Consider the following 17,289-nt stretch of genomic DNA (forward strand, 5'->3'; position numbering starts at 1 on the left):
TAATCACCAAGACATAAAATAAATAAAACTTAATCAGCATTAGAAAGTGTGAAAAACAATGTTTTTCATATTAAACTTCTGAATTTGTATGAGACTTCCTGAATTTTGTTTGTGAGCTTTCTGTTTTGTTTTTTTTAGATTACAAATTAAGTTTAATGGTTTAGCACAATGTTTAGGTACTCACAAGTGCTGTTACAAAAAAATAAAACCAAAACCAAACAGTGGCTACTGAAGCAGCAAATTTAAGTGCATTGGATAGTGAAAACCCCTCACGTCAGTAGTCAAAATTTCAACCAGACAAGAAATATGGGGGCAAGGAAGGCCTGGCAGGCTTTCTGAGGGAAAATAAAGGCCAATGTCTAAACACAGCACTAGGACACTGCAACATAAGGGCAAGTTACCTACACTTGAGATCTCTAAACAAACCATCTTTCCCAAGGATACACTGAAAAGATGAATTACTGAGTTTGAAAACTTACAGATAAACTAGTAAAAAATGAAATACAACCATACCTAAAAATGGTCCACCAGGTTTAATAAACTTTGCACTTCGACTGCGTGCCTCCGCTTCCGCCTGGGCCATGCGCTCTCTGGTCTTCACATGGGAATCACTTGTTGCACATACTGTAATTTTATTCTGTATACTTCCCAGGCAACTGAGTTGGGAGAGTCCAGAACTACAAACACATTGAAAAAGGTTTAGCCCAAGCACTAGCTCAGATTTAGAAGTGTGGTTGCATCAGGAACTTCAAAACCTGCCTTAACAGGTGAAGAAAAACATTTTCCAGTTCTGACAGGTAGCTAGGGTGTAAATACATTTCGAATTGTCTCTACACACCCAAATTGTTTAACTGTCAGCGTAATTACAATCTCCTCATGTAAGTGTACTTGGGCAGACTCAGGGCTGTGCTGGTAATGGCTGCCATGACAATGGTGGGGACAGCTCAGGGAGTCACTCCAGTGCTTAAGTGTGCTTGTGCTCCTCTGAGGACTCACATTTGAGAAGAGGCACGGACAGCAAACCCTGTATGAGGCAAAGGATGGCAATGTCTCCTCGACAGCTTCAGGGCAGGTGCTAGGCTCCAGGAGGAGCTTCTGGAGGAGCACAGACCACCATGATCAGTCCAAGTGCACACTCAGAGCTCTCTTTAAACTGGCCTAACTACCATTGCTCGTAACAAGGACGCTGTGTGGCACCCACCACTGAACAGCTCTGACTAAGAAAAGGACACAAGCTTTAGCTAACCTGAAACACTTCAACCATCCTAAACTCCCCACCAAGGCTTCAAGAAGGGTCAAGAATCTCATTTCTCAACTTAGTTAATTTCTGAAAGTCACAAAGCTGGACTAAGCCAATGGCCAGTATTTCAGCCACAATTTTGTCCATAGCCTAGAGCTATGTATTCCTTGCTCTGAAATCACCACACGAACAACAATCAGAAAGATCCTTCTTGCCATAGAAAGCACAGCTTTTAGCCATTGCCCTCTTCCCTGAACATCCCTGACTTCACACTCTTTTTCACAACCTGAATTGCTGAGCATGGACTGTGACATGCAATCCTCCTCCTTGGCCTGTGCAATCCTCCTCCAAGCCAGTGTTGAAGGCAGAGCTGCCCCGAGCACAAAATTAGACTTGACACCCTGCAGAAGATGTTTCTGGTTTTATCTTTTCTTAAAAAAAAAACAAAACCAAACACAATCTGACTCTGCATGTAACACTACTCAAGTTTTGCATTAACATTGCAGTCACTTCGCACAAACTGAGAGCTGGCTACAAAGGACCTTGTAGTCAAACCACATTTGACTACCACAAACTACCAGAGTAAAAAAAACATTTGACAAACCACAAAACTACCTAGACATGTTATTCAGAATTATTCAGAGCTAAAGCAGCTCAAATTTAATCTTAAAAAATACAATTTAATTTAACTGAAGGTACTCCTTCCCAAAGAAGCAGGTGCCCTCAGAGATGCTTGGGAGAGTGTGCAGGACCTCTCATGCCTGACATGCACTTCTACCAGCTGCCTTGGCAGCTGTCTGGCTCCTTTCAGACACAGTGAAAACCCAAAAGAAAATCCCAAAAAAACCCACACTGCCCAAGCTCTCCCAAGTCTGCCACTAAACCATCTGGCTTTTTGCCAATCCCATCATCTAAGTGAGCTCATTGAAAGACTGTACTGCAGTAGAAAAGACCTAAAGCAAGGGGAAAAACAATGAGGATGAGGATGCTGAGAGATCTCCTGCGAGGCAAAGAGCTTATTAAATCAGCTCATTTTTTTTTTATTGCTCCTAAAGCCTGCTATCTATACAAATCTCAGCTTTGAAATTGAGGCTAGAAGCTCTCCTGTGACCAAGAACCTGAGCAGCACATTTTGGAGACCTGTGCTGGTATGCCTGCTTTTCATCCACTTTGCAAATCGATGCATGAACTCTCCCTGCAATGTGCTAATCAATCAAATTGAACAGTTATTCAGTGCCACTGTTACTAGACTAAACATAGTATTCTAGAAGCTGAGGCAAATAGTATTTTCTTTTCTTTTTAATAGATGTTAACACTGTTCAATTTGACTCAAAGCACCAGGACAAGGCACTGCTGTATTACATTTGGGTTCTGAAACACCATGGTCATACAGTTATGGGTAAGGCCACTAACTGATGTGGTTCTTAAAATAAGACAACCATCCATCATGGCCAGCATGCTAGCATGCTGCCAGCCATAATCACATTTATATATGGTTGTAGAATGGCTCTGGTCTAGCCTGGATGATGCTGAGCTCAAAATGCTTTCAAAAACAGCACCAGGAGGTTAGAAAGTTACTTTTCAAAGAGCAAAACCAAAAAGAATTCTATGTAAAAGCAAGTATTTATAATTAGTAAGAAATCATGCTATTGCTAGGAATTAATTTTCTACTGCAGCCCATCAGCAGAGAGTGCTTCTGTTAAAGGTTTTCTCTGTATGTTCAAAGCCACAGAATCTACTTAAATTTGCAATGAAAGAAAACATTAAGCAAAACTTACCCTGAGGCCTTTTGCTGGAACAGGTCAAAGCTTCCCTGAGAGTTATCTTTGCCAATATTTGACACTAAGAAGTTAAATGTATTCATTTCATTTGACTGATCAACTTTGGGAATTTTAATAAGCTAAAAGGAAAAAAAAAGTTTATGTAAAAACTTTAGTCTACACTTTTTTACTTGCGATTAACTAGGATCATAATTTTAAATGACAAACTGTGATTCAAAAGTTTTCTTATGATTTCAATCACATCCCTAAAAAGGCTGCTTTGGCACAATTCTCCCTCTGGAAGCAGCACTAGTTATGTGTCTGTCACAGCAGTAACTGCACTGCAAAAAAATGCCATCGATTAGCCTCTTAACTCAGCAAAGTGCCCAAGTAGCAAGCCATCCTTTCCCATTTAGTGGAATTAATACACACATGCTTAACTTTAAACACATGCACCCAAGTACAATTACATGGACCGAAGTTCAGCTGGCAGAACAGATGAGTGCAATTCACAGACCATACCAAACACTGCCCCAGCTTCGTGGTTTATTTGGTCCCAATGAAGCAGATATGGGAATTAGCTCCAAGAAGGGAAAAAAGCTCCAGCAACACCCAAATTACAAGAGTAAAACTACTTAAAAGTATAAAGGATGAATTTCAACTTCAATAGGAGTTAAAATTTTTCTTCTACTTACCTCTAGATGAAATTGTTTACATAAATGTAAAATATAAGTATTTCTGTAAGCTTAATCAGATGTAGTAACATTGGATTTCCCTGGCTGAACTAATGACTTAGTATAGAATTTGCTGCATTCCGCTGGAAGTTAAAAATTTAAGTATGAGGAGGCATTAAACTGATAATTTGCATAAGCCCATTTTTTAATCTGCTGCCATATAAAACAATACTGAAGCACAAAAAGCCTACTGCCATCCAACTACTTCGTTCTAAAGGTAAAACTAGCTGGCAATAAATCTAAAAAAAGAGCTGTTCTCCTGAAATCTGCTTGATTTTTTAATGGAATATTAAATAAGATGGACAAAGATATAAAAAAGCAGTATTTAACAGACTTTTAGAAATCTTTCAATATTTTGCTTGTGAGACTGGTTTTATAAACTTCAATGTAATTTGCACAATGCCCTACTACAACACAATTCCATTACCATTTATATTTTAATCATTAGTACTGGCAGAGCTTGTAACAGCTTGGGACAGTGACTGGACGTGAAAGAGAAAGGCAAGTCACCTGAACACCATATTCTCTTACTTAAGCTTGAAGTACTAGTATTCTTAAAAGTTCAATACATGCATTTTATATAAGAATGGAAATAAATTGGGAGAGTTACCAAACGCACAATCTCGGATTACATGTGCAGCTTTACCTTTTAATGATTATGAAAGTTACTACAGAGCAACTATAAACCTGAGATGACTACCCGGGCCTAAATGACGCTAAAATTCATCTACTTTCGACAAAATTTACTACCACTGATTGAATGTTTCAGTATAGTGGTTTTACTATAAACACTGCAGGTATGTATGCATGAATTTGACAATTTGAAATCAACCCACTGTAGCAGAGGTAGTGTCTTTTAGCCTGGTATACTTTCTGGAAAAACAGCTATCTACTATGATCAAGCCAAGGCTGCCCCTCAAGAAATACAGCTGAACAGAAGAAGCAGGTAAGTGTTGCTATGCATGCTGGGACTCATTCTCACAGCTTATTTTGAGTAAAACTTTATTTTTCATTGATCAGCCTGAAGAATGGCATGCACAGAAACATAGTGCATATATATCAGGCATTTCTGTACCCTCATATTCATATCTCAAATTCTGGAAGGTTGCTGTGGGTTGCTCAGAGTGCCTCAGTGTGTTTTGATGCAATAACGAGAAGGCAGAAGCGGCCTTGAAGCACACTTAAAAACATGTTTGTTGCTGTTCCACTGTCATCAGTGAGGTCCTACTTCTCCCAGATATAGAAAAAGACATTGATAAAGTATGAGAAAAACAAGTTTGCCTCCTTACCGGCAGATGCCTATGAAGCTTATCACCAACAATGACCTCCCAGGAGCAAACTCAAATGGAAACACTGAATGTTTTAAAGATTCCCTCACACACAGAGGCTGAAGATGATGAGGGAGCCATCTACTACCACCACTGTGACAGCTGTCTTTGCAGAAGCAAAGAAAGGGTTTAGAAATTTACTTTCATTCTCAAATTTTTATGATATATTTTGCTCAAACTTTGTAAGAACTAGAAGACCATTGCTCAGGCCTTTTCTAAAGGAAATCCTGTAAGAAAGTGTCGTGGTCTAAACCCAGCCAGTCAGGAGTAAGGAGTAAGTTGGTACGGCATTCTCTTTAATTAAAAAAAAAAACAAACAAAAACATAGGATACATGAAACAAAAAGTGAAAGAACAGACATTCTGTAGAGGTTAAGTCTCAAAGTTTTTATGGGTTTGAAATTTGAGACTTCAGGACAAAATGGTAAAGTCTTCTTACTTCAAGCTGTTTGGAAACAAAAGAATGCAGAGAAGCACTTCTAAACCTTCACAAATGAAAATAAGTGACACAGGACAGTAGGCTACCAAGCCTATTTCAGAATCACAGAATGGTGTCCTTTTAACTGACTCACACACACACAAAAAAAAAAAAAAAAAAGGAAATCAAGACTTAAACACAGATGAACTCTGGTAAGCTCCAATCAAGCGTCTGTACAACCTGGGGAAAGCAAGGCAGAAGTGGGCATCACCAAAAGCATTGTTTGTGACACACAGAGGTACCCCATTCCTGCCTTATGCCTTTCACCCCATGACAGGGAAGTTTTCCTGGCAAAACTCAATGCTGCAGACCCTTCAGCATTATCAGTTTGATGTGCATGGAGAGTGGCATGTTGTGCCCTAAATGGCCCCCAGTGTCACATCTGGCCAGGTGGGAACACTTCAGAACAAATAGCGAGCAACTTGACCCTCTGCTGTCTACTCTAAAATGCTAGTTTAAATTCTATGTACTCAAACTGGTTGCAATTTCTTACCATCTAATGGATTTAGTAATAGAGAATAACCACTAGAACAATTCAGACTCTTGACTTTAATCCCTTCCTCTTAATAATTGATTTCTGGATCTATCATATTACCCTATCTTACTCTGACATACCATCCTCATTTGACTCTCTAATGTAGGAGCAGTTTTAATCATTTTCTCCAAAACCTCCTGTCCAGAATCACTCCAGTTTCTGCAGCTCTTAGCTTTTTGTACTTCTGTCCTTCTCTTTTCCATCATTCCTGCTTGTACTGTATGCTGTTACAGTATCCTCAATTCAGGCCAGATGTATTTTGCTTTCCAAGACTGATACAATCACAGAATGGTTCAGGTTGGAAAGAACCTTAAGATCATACAGTTCCAACCCTTTGCCACAGGCAGGGACACTTCACAATAAACCTTGCTGCCCAAGGTCCCATCCAACCTGCCCTTGAACACTGCCAGGGATGCGGCATTTACCGGTTCTTTGGGCAACCTGTTCCAGTGCCTCACCACCCTCACAGTAAAGAACTGCTTCCTTATACCTAATCTGAACTTCCCCTGTTTAAATTTGAACCCACCACCCCTTCTCCTATCACTACAGTCCCTAATGAAGAGTCCCTCTCCAGCATCCTTGTAGGCCCCCTTCAGATACTGGAAGGCTGCTATGACCTCTCCACACAACCTTCTCTTCTCCAGGCTGAACAGACCCAGCTTTCTCAGTCTGCCCCCTAGTGGCTTCCTATGGAATTTGCTCCAGCAGCTCCATGTCCTTACGTTGAGGACACCAGAACCGCACACAGTGCTCCAAGTCCGGTCTCAAGAACACAGTTGAGTCACCTAATCCCTTTCTAAACATATCTACCTACTCTCTCTTCTTGTTCGTCTATAGTACAGCATCATCTTATCAGATTGACATGAGCACTGTATTTTCAGGTGCCTCTGTTCAGCATACATGTTCAAGTACTCTCTCTCTCTCAGTCTCTCTCTTCTTTGTCTTTTCTCAGAATCATTTCAACCTTACCATCTCACCTTTTAAGGGTAAGATATGGTAGCTCACAAACCATACCCACACCAGCACCCACTTCACACTGTAAGCCTCTATATGGGGTTAAAGGAGGTAAAAATAAATATTTGCAGAGCCCTCCAATTTAGGGATGTGCATCATGGCAGGAGATCAAGGACATCACCAGCTACAGGTATAGCATATGCCTCGTAAATTCTGTCTAATAAATTTAGTTGGAAGTTGCAGGACATAACAGAGAAAGTTAAAAATAAAGGAGAGAAGCCACATCATGGAAACAGCAGTTGTCTGAAACATTATCACTACAGAAGTACACTGGACTATAAACAAACTTCATTTTTTATATATTTAAATGTATCCCTACTGCATTAAAAGTTAATTGCCAATAGTCACATTCCTCAGGGCTATTTTATCTAGCACAGCATAGCTGCTACATCCTCCAGGCAGCTTAGGTGTATGTACTCCAAAACTTTTAATTACAAGGTATTTCTTAAAAATTATGATGTAATAATCCATTTCTTGCAGTCCCTCTGTGTCCTTCAGGTATTTCAGCCAGCAGCAGACATTACCATCCAGACTGGGAGTGAGATATTTCCAAACATAAGAAAAGTTCTCCTTCCCAAAGACCACCCTGTGATCTCGTGTGAAAGTATTTTAACAGTCAGCAGCTCTTTTATTAATTCAGAAATCACAGGGTTCTTACCTATGTTTTGCGCAAACTGTTCCACGACAGTTTCAGTGGTTCTTGAGCTGAACTGCATCTAGAGGCTATCTATGCAGTACGGACAAATGATTTACTATCCTAAAGAATGCAAACCATCTTACTGCATTAGCAGATTTGCTGTTGTGCCTTCAGAGGCCATCTATATACTTCCATCAAGCTCCAGATTCCTTCAGAGCAACTCTACCATTCAACACAAAAAAATTAAGCTTGCTAGTGGGGTTCTTTTTTGGTTTTTTGTTGTGGAAAATTTTGTTAGTGGAAAGAGGGGTGACAACACTGAAAGTTAACAGCTGGCTCCTCAGCAGTCTTGTGGCCCCAAGATTGACACTTTTTCATAAAAGCCCCAGATTTTTTACAGCTGAGAAACAAAGCCTCCCCCAGCCTAGTAACATCTCAAACTTCACGTACTACTGCCTTGAAGCTGATACCAGAGAACATGGAAGAAAGCAGCACATGAACTTTGGCACAGAATAAGTGGGTGCAGGGCAGATAAAGCATACTGGTAATTTTTCCTTCACTTGCAGGACATCATGTCACCAGATAGATTCATTATTTCTACTCTGAGAGCTTATTTTGAATTCATCTCTTGCTCCATCCCTTGCAGCCCTCAGGCACCTGCTGCCATAAACAGCGGGTCAGGAAGCTGATCAGTGGAGCTGGACAGTCCATTCCACTTCCCAGCCAAATTAACAAACAACACAACTTTCCTCTTGATGGCAGCATAAATTCAGATAGATCTGTGTTCCCATCCACTCTCTCCTGGTGCTGCTATTTTGGCTGATGATTATCCACTCTAGCAAAGAAATTCTTTTACTAGTATAAATATTTGACAGTATAGTTTAAATTGCAAATAATCTACAATGGGAAAGGATCTTACAAGTGCAATGTTAAGAGACTTTCGTCTGCAGAAGTAGCTTTGTTATAGACACGATTCTCCCAACATCTGAGTACCCTTCAGCCAGACTGAGCTGGACTAGGGCTGTAGTTCCACATCTGTGGGCAGTCTTTAAAAATGAGTCTTTGACCATCCCTTAAAATTCAAATATTAAACCCAAAATCTTAAATCATTCTACTTGGAAAGCAGTCTGTATTTAATTTTACCTTCAGCCTTAGTTCTCCAATTTGCATCATTGCAAAACTGATTGTTTAACAGGACCTATGGCCTTTAGGAGGCCTCATTTCCTCATGTTTTCTTTCAACTTTTCAACAGGCTTGAAATACTGTCAGAGTTTCAGGACAGGGTCAAGAACAATCAGTAGTCTGTGGTATACAAACCCCTACCCCTCAGCACTGCTATTCTGCTTTACACCTTGAAACCAACCACTGAAAGTCCATTTTAAAATATTAAATTTGCCCTCCTTAGTTGACGACTTACAAGGTATTCCCATTGCTTTCAGATTTAGGCTAAAAAGTGAGAAAAGCAAGATAAAAAAGAAGCATATCTAAAGCATGATTCACTTTCAACTACACTGAATTAATAATTACTAAGAAAATATACAATGCAAAACATCTGGCACTAAGCAGATTTTACAAATATAGATTATTTAAAAAAAGCAAAAGTGGTTAAACTACACTGCATCTATTTTCCAATATCAGTACAAAATACTTACCCCTTGGGATCCTTGAAACTGAATTGAAGGCTGAGAAGAAACACAATCCTACGAGAAGAAAAGTAAGTAGAATGTAAGTAAACTGACAAAACTCCACACTCCAGCAGAGGGTTCTTTGTCTGCAGAGAGCGAAGGTGGATGCGCCCACAGCAAACTCTTCATGCTCCTACCATGATGCAGATCCCAGGGGCCAGGGCTCCAGCAGGGGCTCCAGGCTCCTCGCAGCACGCAGGGCTTCCCCCATATGGTGCCAAGGAGCACAAGAACTGATACTTTATCACCATCAGGGTACCACAGGGAGCCTAGAAAATGCTGTACAATGGTATCTGCTGGCACTGAAGGGAAAACCAATCCCTTCTCTGCCTGAAGTACCACTAATGTGGGAGTCCAAAATTATGTGCTTTCCCACTCTCAAACCCTGCCCTACTGACCCAGTTGCTTATGGACTGAGATGGCTTCGTTTCGGAAGAGACTATTCAATGACACATTTTCACATGTACTTGAGTTCTAGGTATCAGCTTAGATTACGTGATGAACACAAGCAACCTGTCTACTCAAAGGGTCTTGACAACAACAGCTTTCCTCGTCAAGACAACACACAGGGCCCTGTCACTTCCCACTGTCAAGATTACCTGCTCTTTGCTTAGATCCCCAGGTGTGGACCAGCAACGCCAAGGAGCACTTGCAACACTAGAAACCAAGCATCCTACTGCCTCCCAGCAGTGCAATCAGCCCAGCTGTCCTCAGGAAGGCAAGGAGTAGCCTCTTCTCCCTCACACTCTTAATTCACTAATTAACCTCAACAAGCATGTGTCTTAAAAATCAAACTGGCTCCCAAAAAAATCCTGAGCTCCCTCAAACAATCCTCACTTCTTCAGTACCTATCTGCCAAGCGAAATACACAACATGGCCAAAAATAATAAGAGACATTTGCACCTTGTCACTATGAAGTCTCTCAGCCTGCACCTGACCTGCAAGGATGGAAGAGTTCTTTACTACTGCTGTGCTGACACCACTGTCTGTGAAGATGTGCAAATGTTAAAGGAAAAACAAACAAAAAAAATAATCAAGGAGCTTGCTAGTTGGAAATGTCTTTTCTCTGTCACAAGCTGGCTTCTGGTCAGGTCTGCTCCTCGAAACAGACAAAACAGCAACACCACCAGTGCCAGCAGGAGCCTGCTGATAAGAATATCCCATTCTAGCAGCAATGCTGACTTTGCTCAGCACTACTGAATCCTGAAATTATGCTGCTGGACACAAAACCATGGTCAGCTATGCTGACAAGCTCAATTTGCTAGGCTTTGTCCATAACATGTTGCAGGGAGTTTGCCAGCCCACTGCAAACACTTAACCTAAACAAGTTGCACCAAAGGATGAAATCCTAATGAATAAAGACTTTATTCCAGCAAAAGCAAGTGTTTATGGATTTGGAGTTTAGGTGCCATTCAGAAGCACGCAGGATTGGGAAGTCGATTTAGATGGAACCCTGCCCTCTCTTCCTTCCAGCCAGATTCCTCCTCCTTCACTTGCACTTCTCTCACGCTTTTGCAATAAAATCTGTCTCACTCACCCAGCAGGAAACTCTCCACCCCACTGATCTTGGCAATGAGCTGGTGCTGCTTAGATAGGTACCAGCGAGTGCTGGAATGTACGACTAAGCCAAGTCTCAACACTGCCTAAGAGCATCACCTAGTGCCACAAAACCCTGGAGAGGGGCTCAGGAAGAAGTAATACCACTGGAGGGCTGGAGCTCCCACATGAATTGGCAGTAGGGTCTTTAGAAATGACTATGCTTGTTTTTCCACAATTGGAGGCTTATACATTTTCTCAAGATACACAGCAGCCAACAATAAGTACAACCTTAAACACTGAAATGGCTTGCTGAAAACTTTGTCTCCACAAACCTTCCAACTTACAGGCAGAAAGTTTTAGAAACGAGATGAGTTTGAGACTACTAATGTACCTGTCTGCTTAACCAGCACATCCCAAGTAAGCTAATTTTAAAAATTAGTGTTACACAAAGTCTGGCTAACAGGTGTGAATCCTAACCCTTGTCTGACATTTTCCAGAATGAAGTTTAACCTATGAAGGCAATTCACAAAACACTGAGCCAGACCCGCAATGCAATGATAAGCGTAGGACCACGCAGCAGCCATCACCGAAGCAGTGACTCACAGAATTTGACACAAACTGGGTTTTGAGCTGGAGCAACTGTGCTGGTGTAACCAGCCACCTCCCCTGCTTCAGTGAGAAAAAATGCCATTAAAAATACTCTGAATTTAGCAGGGCATCAAGCAGAAAGGTCCCACCTATGTGCTGAGAGATGGCCTGGAGCAGCAGGCTGCTGTGGCAGGGAGAGGGGCAGCCAAACCTTCTGTCACCTCTGGGTCTGACAAGCTGACAACCACCACAAGTTGTGGACCTGAGGAGGCGGATCTCAGGTTTCAGCACAGATGCAGGAAGCACTACTCCAAACCCCCATTCCCTCTGATCCCAAGATCACCCAGGTTTTCTGCATTTCTTTTCTCACAGCAAAGAGTATGAAGTTTTGGAGAAGCCAGAGACCAGAAGTCCCACCACTTTCCCATGCTCATTCCCCTCATACTTCCTCACCATCTGCCCTCATTAGGTGTTTTAGAGGCTGCAACCCTCATTAGCCCTGTACTGCATCCATTTATACACTTGCTGTCCACTAATTAGTTGAGTCCCTGTTCAGACCTTCTGATACTGCCCACTCCCAGCCTCCTATGATGGCAAGGTGCACAAGTCCACCATTCAACAGGTGAACAGACTCACTTGCTTTACTTTTTTCTGCCAGCTCCATCAGCTGCCCTCTTGCTCCAGTGCTGAAGATGTGGGCAATATCATTTTCTACCATCACCTTACCTACAATTCCCCGAGCCACAGTACCATATCTTTCATACCTCAGCCTTCATGGTCTCTCCTGCTACAGCTGAAGAGAGGAAGATAAGGACAGCTGTCTTTCCTTGCATCCCTCACAAACTAGGATTGTACAGGTGACTCAAAACGTGGGTTGACAGAGCACCCAAGAGCTTTGCAGAACACCAGTGACTCTCTCCATCACCCTTACGCAACTGCTCTTTATTTAGATAAGGAATAAGTTCTCCTACACAGGCCTGCTTAAAAATATTAGCTAGAGGTGTGACAGTCAGGTCGTATATCTCTCCTTAATTCAGGGGCCAAAAACTCAAGAGCTTCTCCAGGTCCACTGTTTTGCTTAAGTCTCTGTGCATACACATGGCACACTGCAAACAACTCAGATACTTACACGTCAACACCCCTGTACACGAAGCTACTTACTTACTGTTTTTCAGCCATGGTGACTCAGAGAAGCAGAAGATGCCTTCATATCAGCGCATTAAAGATTCTGATGTATTATAAAATTCTTCATGTGCTTTGATAATTTTTAAACAGCTATGTATTATGCAGGAGGAGGCTAGAAGAAGATACTGGAACTCCCTGGGAATGCCATCCTAAGGATTTCCCCACTCTCCCTCATCTTCCTATAAGCACCTTCTCTTCCCTTTCAGGGTTTCAGCCAATCAGTGAGCCAAAAAATGTTATTAGTCAGTTCAGAGTATCCCAAGTATCCACACAATTTATTATAGAGGTCTCGCAAGGAGAACTAAAAAGCGTTTGGATGGAAAGACTACCTGCACTGACAAAATCCATTAAATTACTACAAAGAATAGTACCGCTTCCATGGAGGATCCCTCCTTACATACACACTCCAGCAAGTGCATCCATCACATCATGCTTCTCACTGGCTGGAAAGACAGTGAGGTACCAAAGCAACCAGCCAAGCTGCACTTACTGAAGTTCTGGTAGCCAACTCTGACTTCCCAACATGTAATACATAAAAAAAAAAACCATGCTCTGGGTAGCAGAGCCATTTCATGGATATGGAGATGCAACAGGAACTTAGCCTCCTTTGGTGTTTCCATTCTGATTTTTTGAGCTTTGGAGTTAGTGTTTTGTTGGTTGTTTTAATTTTTGGTGTGTGGCTTTTTTCTTTTTTTAAATATGCAATGCCTCCCACACAGTATTCAGTAAGCAGGAAAACCCAAAACATTGAAAAGACCTTAGCAGCACCTCACAGAAACCAGTTCATTTATCCTATTCACCATGAGCAGGTTTAAATACCATTTTACAAGCAGTAAGAGATGATAACAATCTGTATTACCTGGTAGTTTTGGGTGTCAGATGTGAAAAAAACAAAGTTAAGATTTTCACTGAGACTTTTTGGCACTCAATATGCTTACCTGTAGCTTCTGGTTCCCTTCACTGTAGCCATGACCAGCATACAGCAGTGGCAGCCTACAAAGGGATCCTGCCAAAGGAAGCACTCAACCACCAAAACCAGACTGACAGCACTGGAACAACATAAGCAGAAGCAGCATGCACACGCAGCGCAGAATGGGCCTCCCTGGCACATCTCCATCTGTGCACCCCATCTCCTGGATCCACAGTACTGATATTGCAGCTCTGGGACCAGACAGGATCCCCCTTGGAAGAGGGAAAGAGGTGGCGTGCTGGCTAGAAAATGGGACTGCCCTTCCTAAGGAAGCTGACAAGTAGAACTACTTAGCTGAACTGGAAAATAAAGCTGTATTCTTGTTGCATGGCCATCAACAGCTTAACAGCCCATGGTGCCTGAAAGAGTTAAGTCTGGCTCCTTTCTTTACCCATTCCCTCCAGCACTTACCCATTCCTAAGGTGGGCAGGGGCTGCTTGGCCTTGCTTTTAGGGCAGGACCACAGGACATCCTTCCTGCAGGACACAGACACTGAAGCAGGGCAAGCCATCCCACACTTCTCTCAGTTCTCTCCAGAAGTGTGGCTGCAACTCTATCCTTCAGGGCAACACACAGCACTTAACCAAACTAAAGCCAAAGTATTGCTCCCTGCTACACAGAATACAAAAAGATTAGCTATGCTTTAAATTAATACTGCCACAGATGATATGCAAGGATCTTTAAGCATGCTGCTCGATACAGTCAAAGGAAGTCTAGGCAAGAATGCTCTCCATCCCCTGAAACCAGTCAGCCCCAGGCCAGACGATGGAGTGCATAAAGCAAGTATGGCATCAGAATTTCTCCTCACCTACAGAATGCTGCAGAGATCAGGCCTGCCCAAGAGATACAACCTCTATTCTGTATTTGTAAAGAAGGAGGTGAAGCTAATGTTTTTAATGTAAGAATTCAAGAGTGTTTCAAACTTTAACTGTCATACCAGCTAAGAAAATCCTGAGCAGCAGTAACAAGGAGTGCTTCATTCTTTATGCAGACTGTTTAAATTTGAACATTAAGCAATTAAGTATGCAGAAACTGATTACCTGCCCAGATTCTACAGGTGATGGTGATAAGTAGGTCATAGGAGGGTTATCCTGATTTCTCCCCTCTACAACTTTTTTTGATATTACCAGCATTATACAAATAAGATCTTCCAGCCCAGGACAGAGGCAGCAGTAGAGCTGTCTGCTACCTTCCACGTATTCCCTTTATCACATTCCTCAGTTTTCAGCAAGGCTGATTTTTACCCTTCATTGCAAATTTTTCAGTTGCACAGTCAGAACTGAAATGGGCCAGCAACGTAGCTGAGCATTAAGCTAGACAGAAGGAAGGTACCACCAGCTACAGACCATCAATCCTGTCCTCCTCTCGCACCAGGCAGATGTGTGAGCTAGCACATCACAACAAGACCTATTTAAAATTGAGACAACAGTTTCCTCTCCCTCCCTGATTCTTCCTCCTGATATGGATATTCTTGTCAAATACTAATAAAACAAGCCACAAAGCATCTGCAACAAGATAACTCTGCAATCACTTCCCGAGCAGCGCCACAGAAGGATTTTCTGCCAGTGCAAAAGTCAGAAATGCATGATTTGGATAAACAGTTTTAAAGATGACTCTTTCTAAACCCAGAAATTCTGGAAGCTAAAATAACAAAGCTCTAAGTTTATGTGTTCTATTATTCTTCCACCTTGCCACATTCTTCCACATGGCACATTCAAACTCCATTGTGAGTAGGTGAGGGAAAGCAGGCCTGGCAGGAAGAGTGGAGAGACTCATTTACAGTTCGGGAGAAGAAAAAATAGTGAAATAAGGAAAAGAATCTCAATTAATTTCTTGATCAGAATGACGACAAAGAGCTTGTTAGCCAGTTTGCAATTTCTAGATAACTGGGCATTGCATTATGCTTTTTTCATGGAAAATTACATTTAAGTGAGAAATTCATCCTTGTTTAGATAAAGCAAAAAAAAAACCAAAACCACAGGAAAGTAATTTTGTTTTCATAAATCAGAAATAAACATCTTCCAAGCTTATCTACCTGCCGTGAGGAAAGCAGTTTTTTTTTTTTTTTTTTTTTTTACAGTCAGCGTGCTTGAACATACAAAATCGCCCGGTGTCAAACTGCGACACCTATAATGTGTACGCGACCCCCGGGATTCACCTCTCCGCATCAGAGCGCCTGAACACCCAAGAAGAGGCGCTCAGCGCCCGTCGCCAGGTACATGCAGCCCCTCTCCGGACCACGGAACTCGCCCGTCCTCAATTAAAAGCTTTCGGTGAGTGGGGGGCATGCCGGCACCAAGGAAAGCGGCGGCGACTGCAACTACCAAGTACCTGAGTCACTTTTGGAAGCGGCGCGGGCTTCGAGCTTGTGGCAGCCCAGGAGAGGTGCGACCAACCTGCTGCGACAGCGCAGCGGCCCTTGTACCAAGGACTGCACGACGATGGAGTCCTTAGTTTTGGCCGGGAGGCGCGGGAGAGTGGGGCTGGAAGCTCGTCAAGTGCCACGGAAAGTGCAACACCCGCTGCCTTATACCGAGCGCCTTGGACCCGTCCCCCGGGGTGCTGCGCCCCGGGGAGCCCACGGAGCAGGAGCGGGGACCGAGCGAACGCTGCCCAGAGAAGGGAGCACAACACCTGCCCATGCACCACCGCGGGTCCTGCGAGAGGGACCTCGGAGGACAGGGGATGCACACCTCGAAACACCGAAGCGACACCCCTCTCCGTGGTGCAAACCAGCCAAGCACACACCCCCTCACCTTGCCGCTCCGGTACTCCTCCAGAGCTCGCATCGCGGATTCGGTCATTCTGATGGGCAGCACCGAGATACGGGGTGCCCTCTGCTCGCGGGACATGGTGTACTTCACCCCCTCCCGCAGCTCCGCCATCTTTAACGAGCCCCTCAACTTCTCCGACCGCTGCCACTACCGCGCTCACTGCCCATCCCAGGGCTACCGGACCGTCTGCGCGCAGCCGCGTACCGCGCACTAGCCCGGCAGGGCGTGGCCTCCTTATAAAGGCTAGGGAAGGGGCGGGCGCGTGGCGTCACTGAGGGGAGGTTCCACGGCGGCGGTGGAGGTGGTGGTCGGGGTGCCGGCGGTGCTCGTTCTGGCGGTTGTTCCACAGGGTGGCGGCGGTGGGGTTGCTGTCGGCTGTGGGGTGAGGGGTGAGGACTCGGCCCGGTCCCTGAGGACGCAGCAGCGCCCTCCACACCGGGTCTTGAGGTGGAGGACAGAGACCCGGGACAAGCTAACCCGGCCTTGGGAAGGTCAGCCGGTTCTGGGTCATTCACTGCAAGAAGGACGTCGAGATGCTGGAGTGGGTCCAGAGAAGAGCAATGGAGATGGTGAAGGGCCTGGAGCACAAGATGAGGAGCGGCTGAGAGAACTGGGGGGTTTAATCTGAAGAAGAGAAAGCTCAGGGGGTCTTACGGCTCTCTACAACTGCCTGAATGAAGGCTGTAGTGAGGTGGGGGTCAGTCTCCCAAGTAACAAGTTCAGGGGGAAACACTCTCAAGCTGTGCCATGGGAGATTTAGGTTGGAAAGGAATTTTTTTTTCTCCAAAAGGATGTTCAGGCATTGGAACAAGCTGCCCAGGGC

General features: G+C 43.5%; 1 protein-coding gene across 1 annotated transcript in view; it reads right to left on the reverse strand.

The window, feature by feature from the left end:
• ELL2 (elongation factor for RNA polymerase II 2) overlaps positions 1-16,643 on the reverse strand; it is a 30,026-nt gene extending 13,383 nt beyond the window's left edge. The window contains exons 1-4 of the mRNA XM_061445313.1: positions 16,449-16,643; positions 9,378-9,425; positions 3,019-3,140; positions 514-677 (exon numbers count right to left, since the gene is read on the reverse strand). Of these exons, the coding sequence (XP_061301297.1) occupies positions 514-677; positions 3,019-3,140; positions 9,378-9,425; positions 16,449-16,577 (463 nt within the window). The 5' untranslated portion in view covers positions 16,578-16,643. The remainder of the gene's footprint in view (positions 1-513; positions 678-3,018; positions 3,141-9,377; positions 9,426-16,448) is intronic.
• Positions 16,644-17,289: the final 646 nt, after the last annotated feature.

Source organism: Pezoporus flaviventris, unplaced genomic scaffold, assembly GCF_033815535.1.
Source record: "Pezoporus flaviventris isolate CSIRO_AGI_PZ_B2104156 unplaced genomic scaffold, CSIRO_AGI_Pfla_v1 ptg000004l, whole genome shotgun sequence".
Taxonomy (NCBI): domain Eukaryota; kingdom Metazoa; phylum Chordata; class Aves; order Psittaciformes; family Psittacidae; genus Pezoporus; species Pezoporus flaviventris.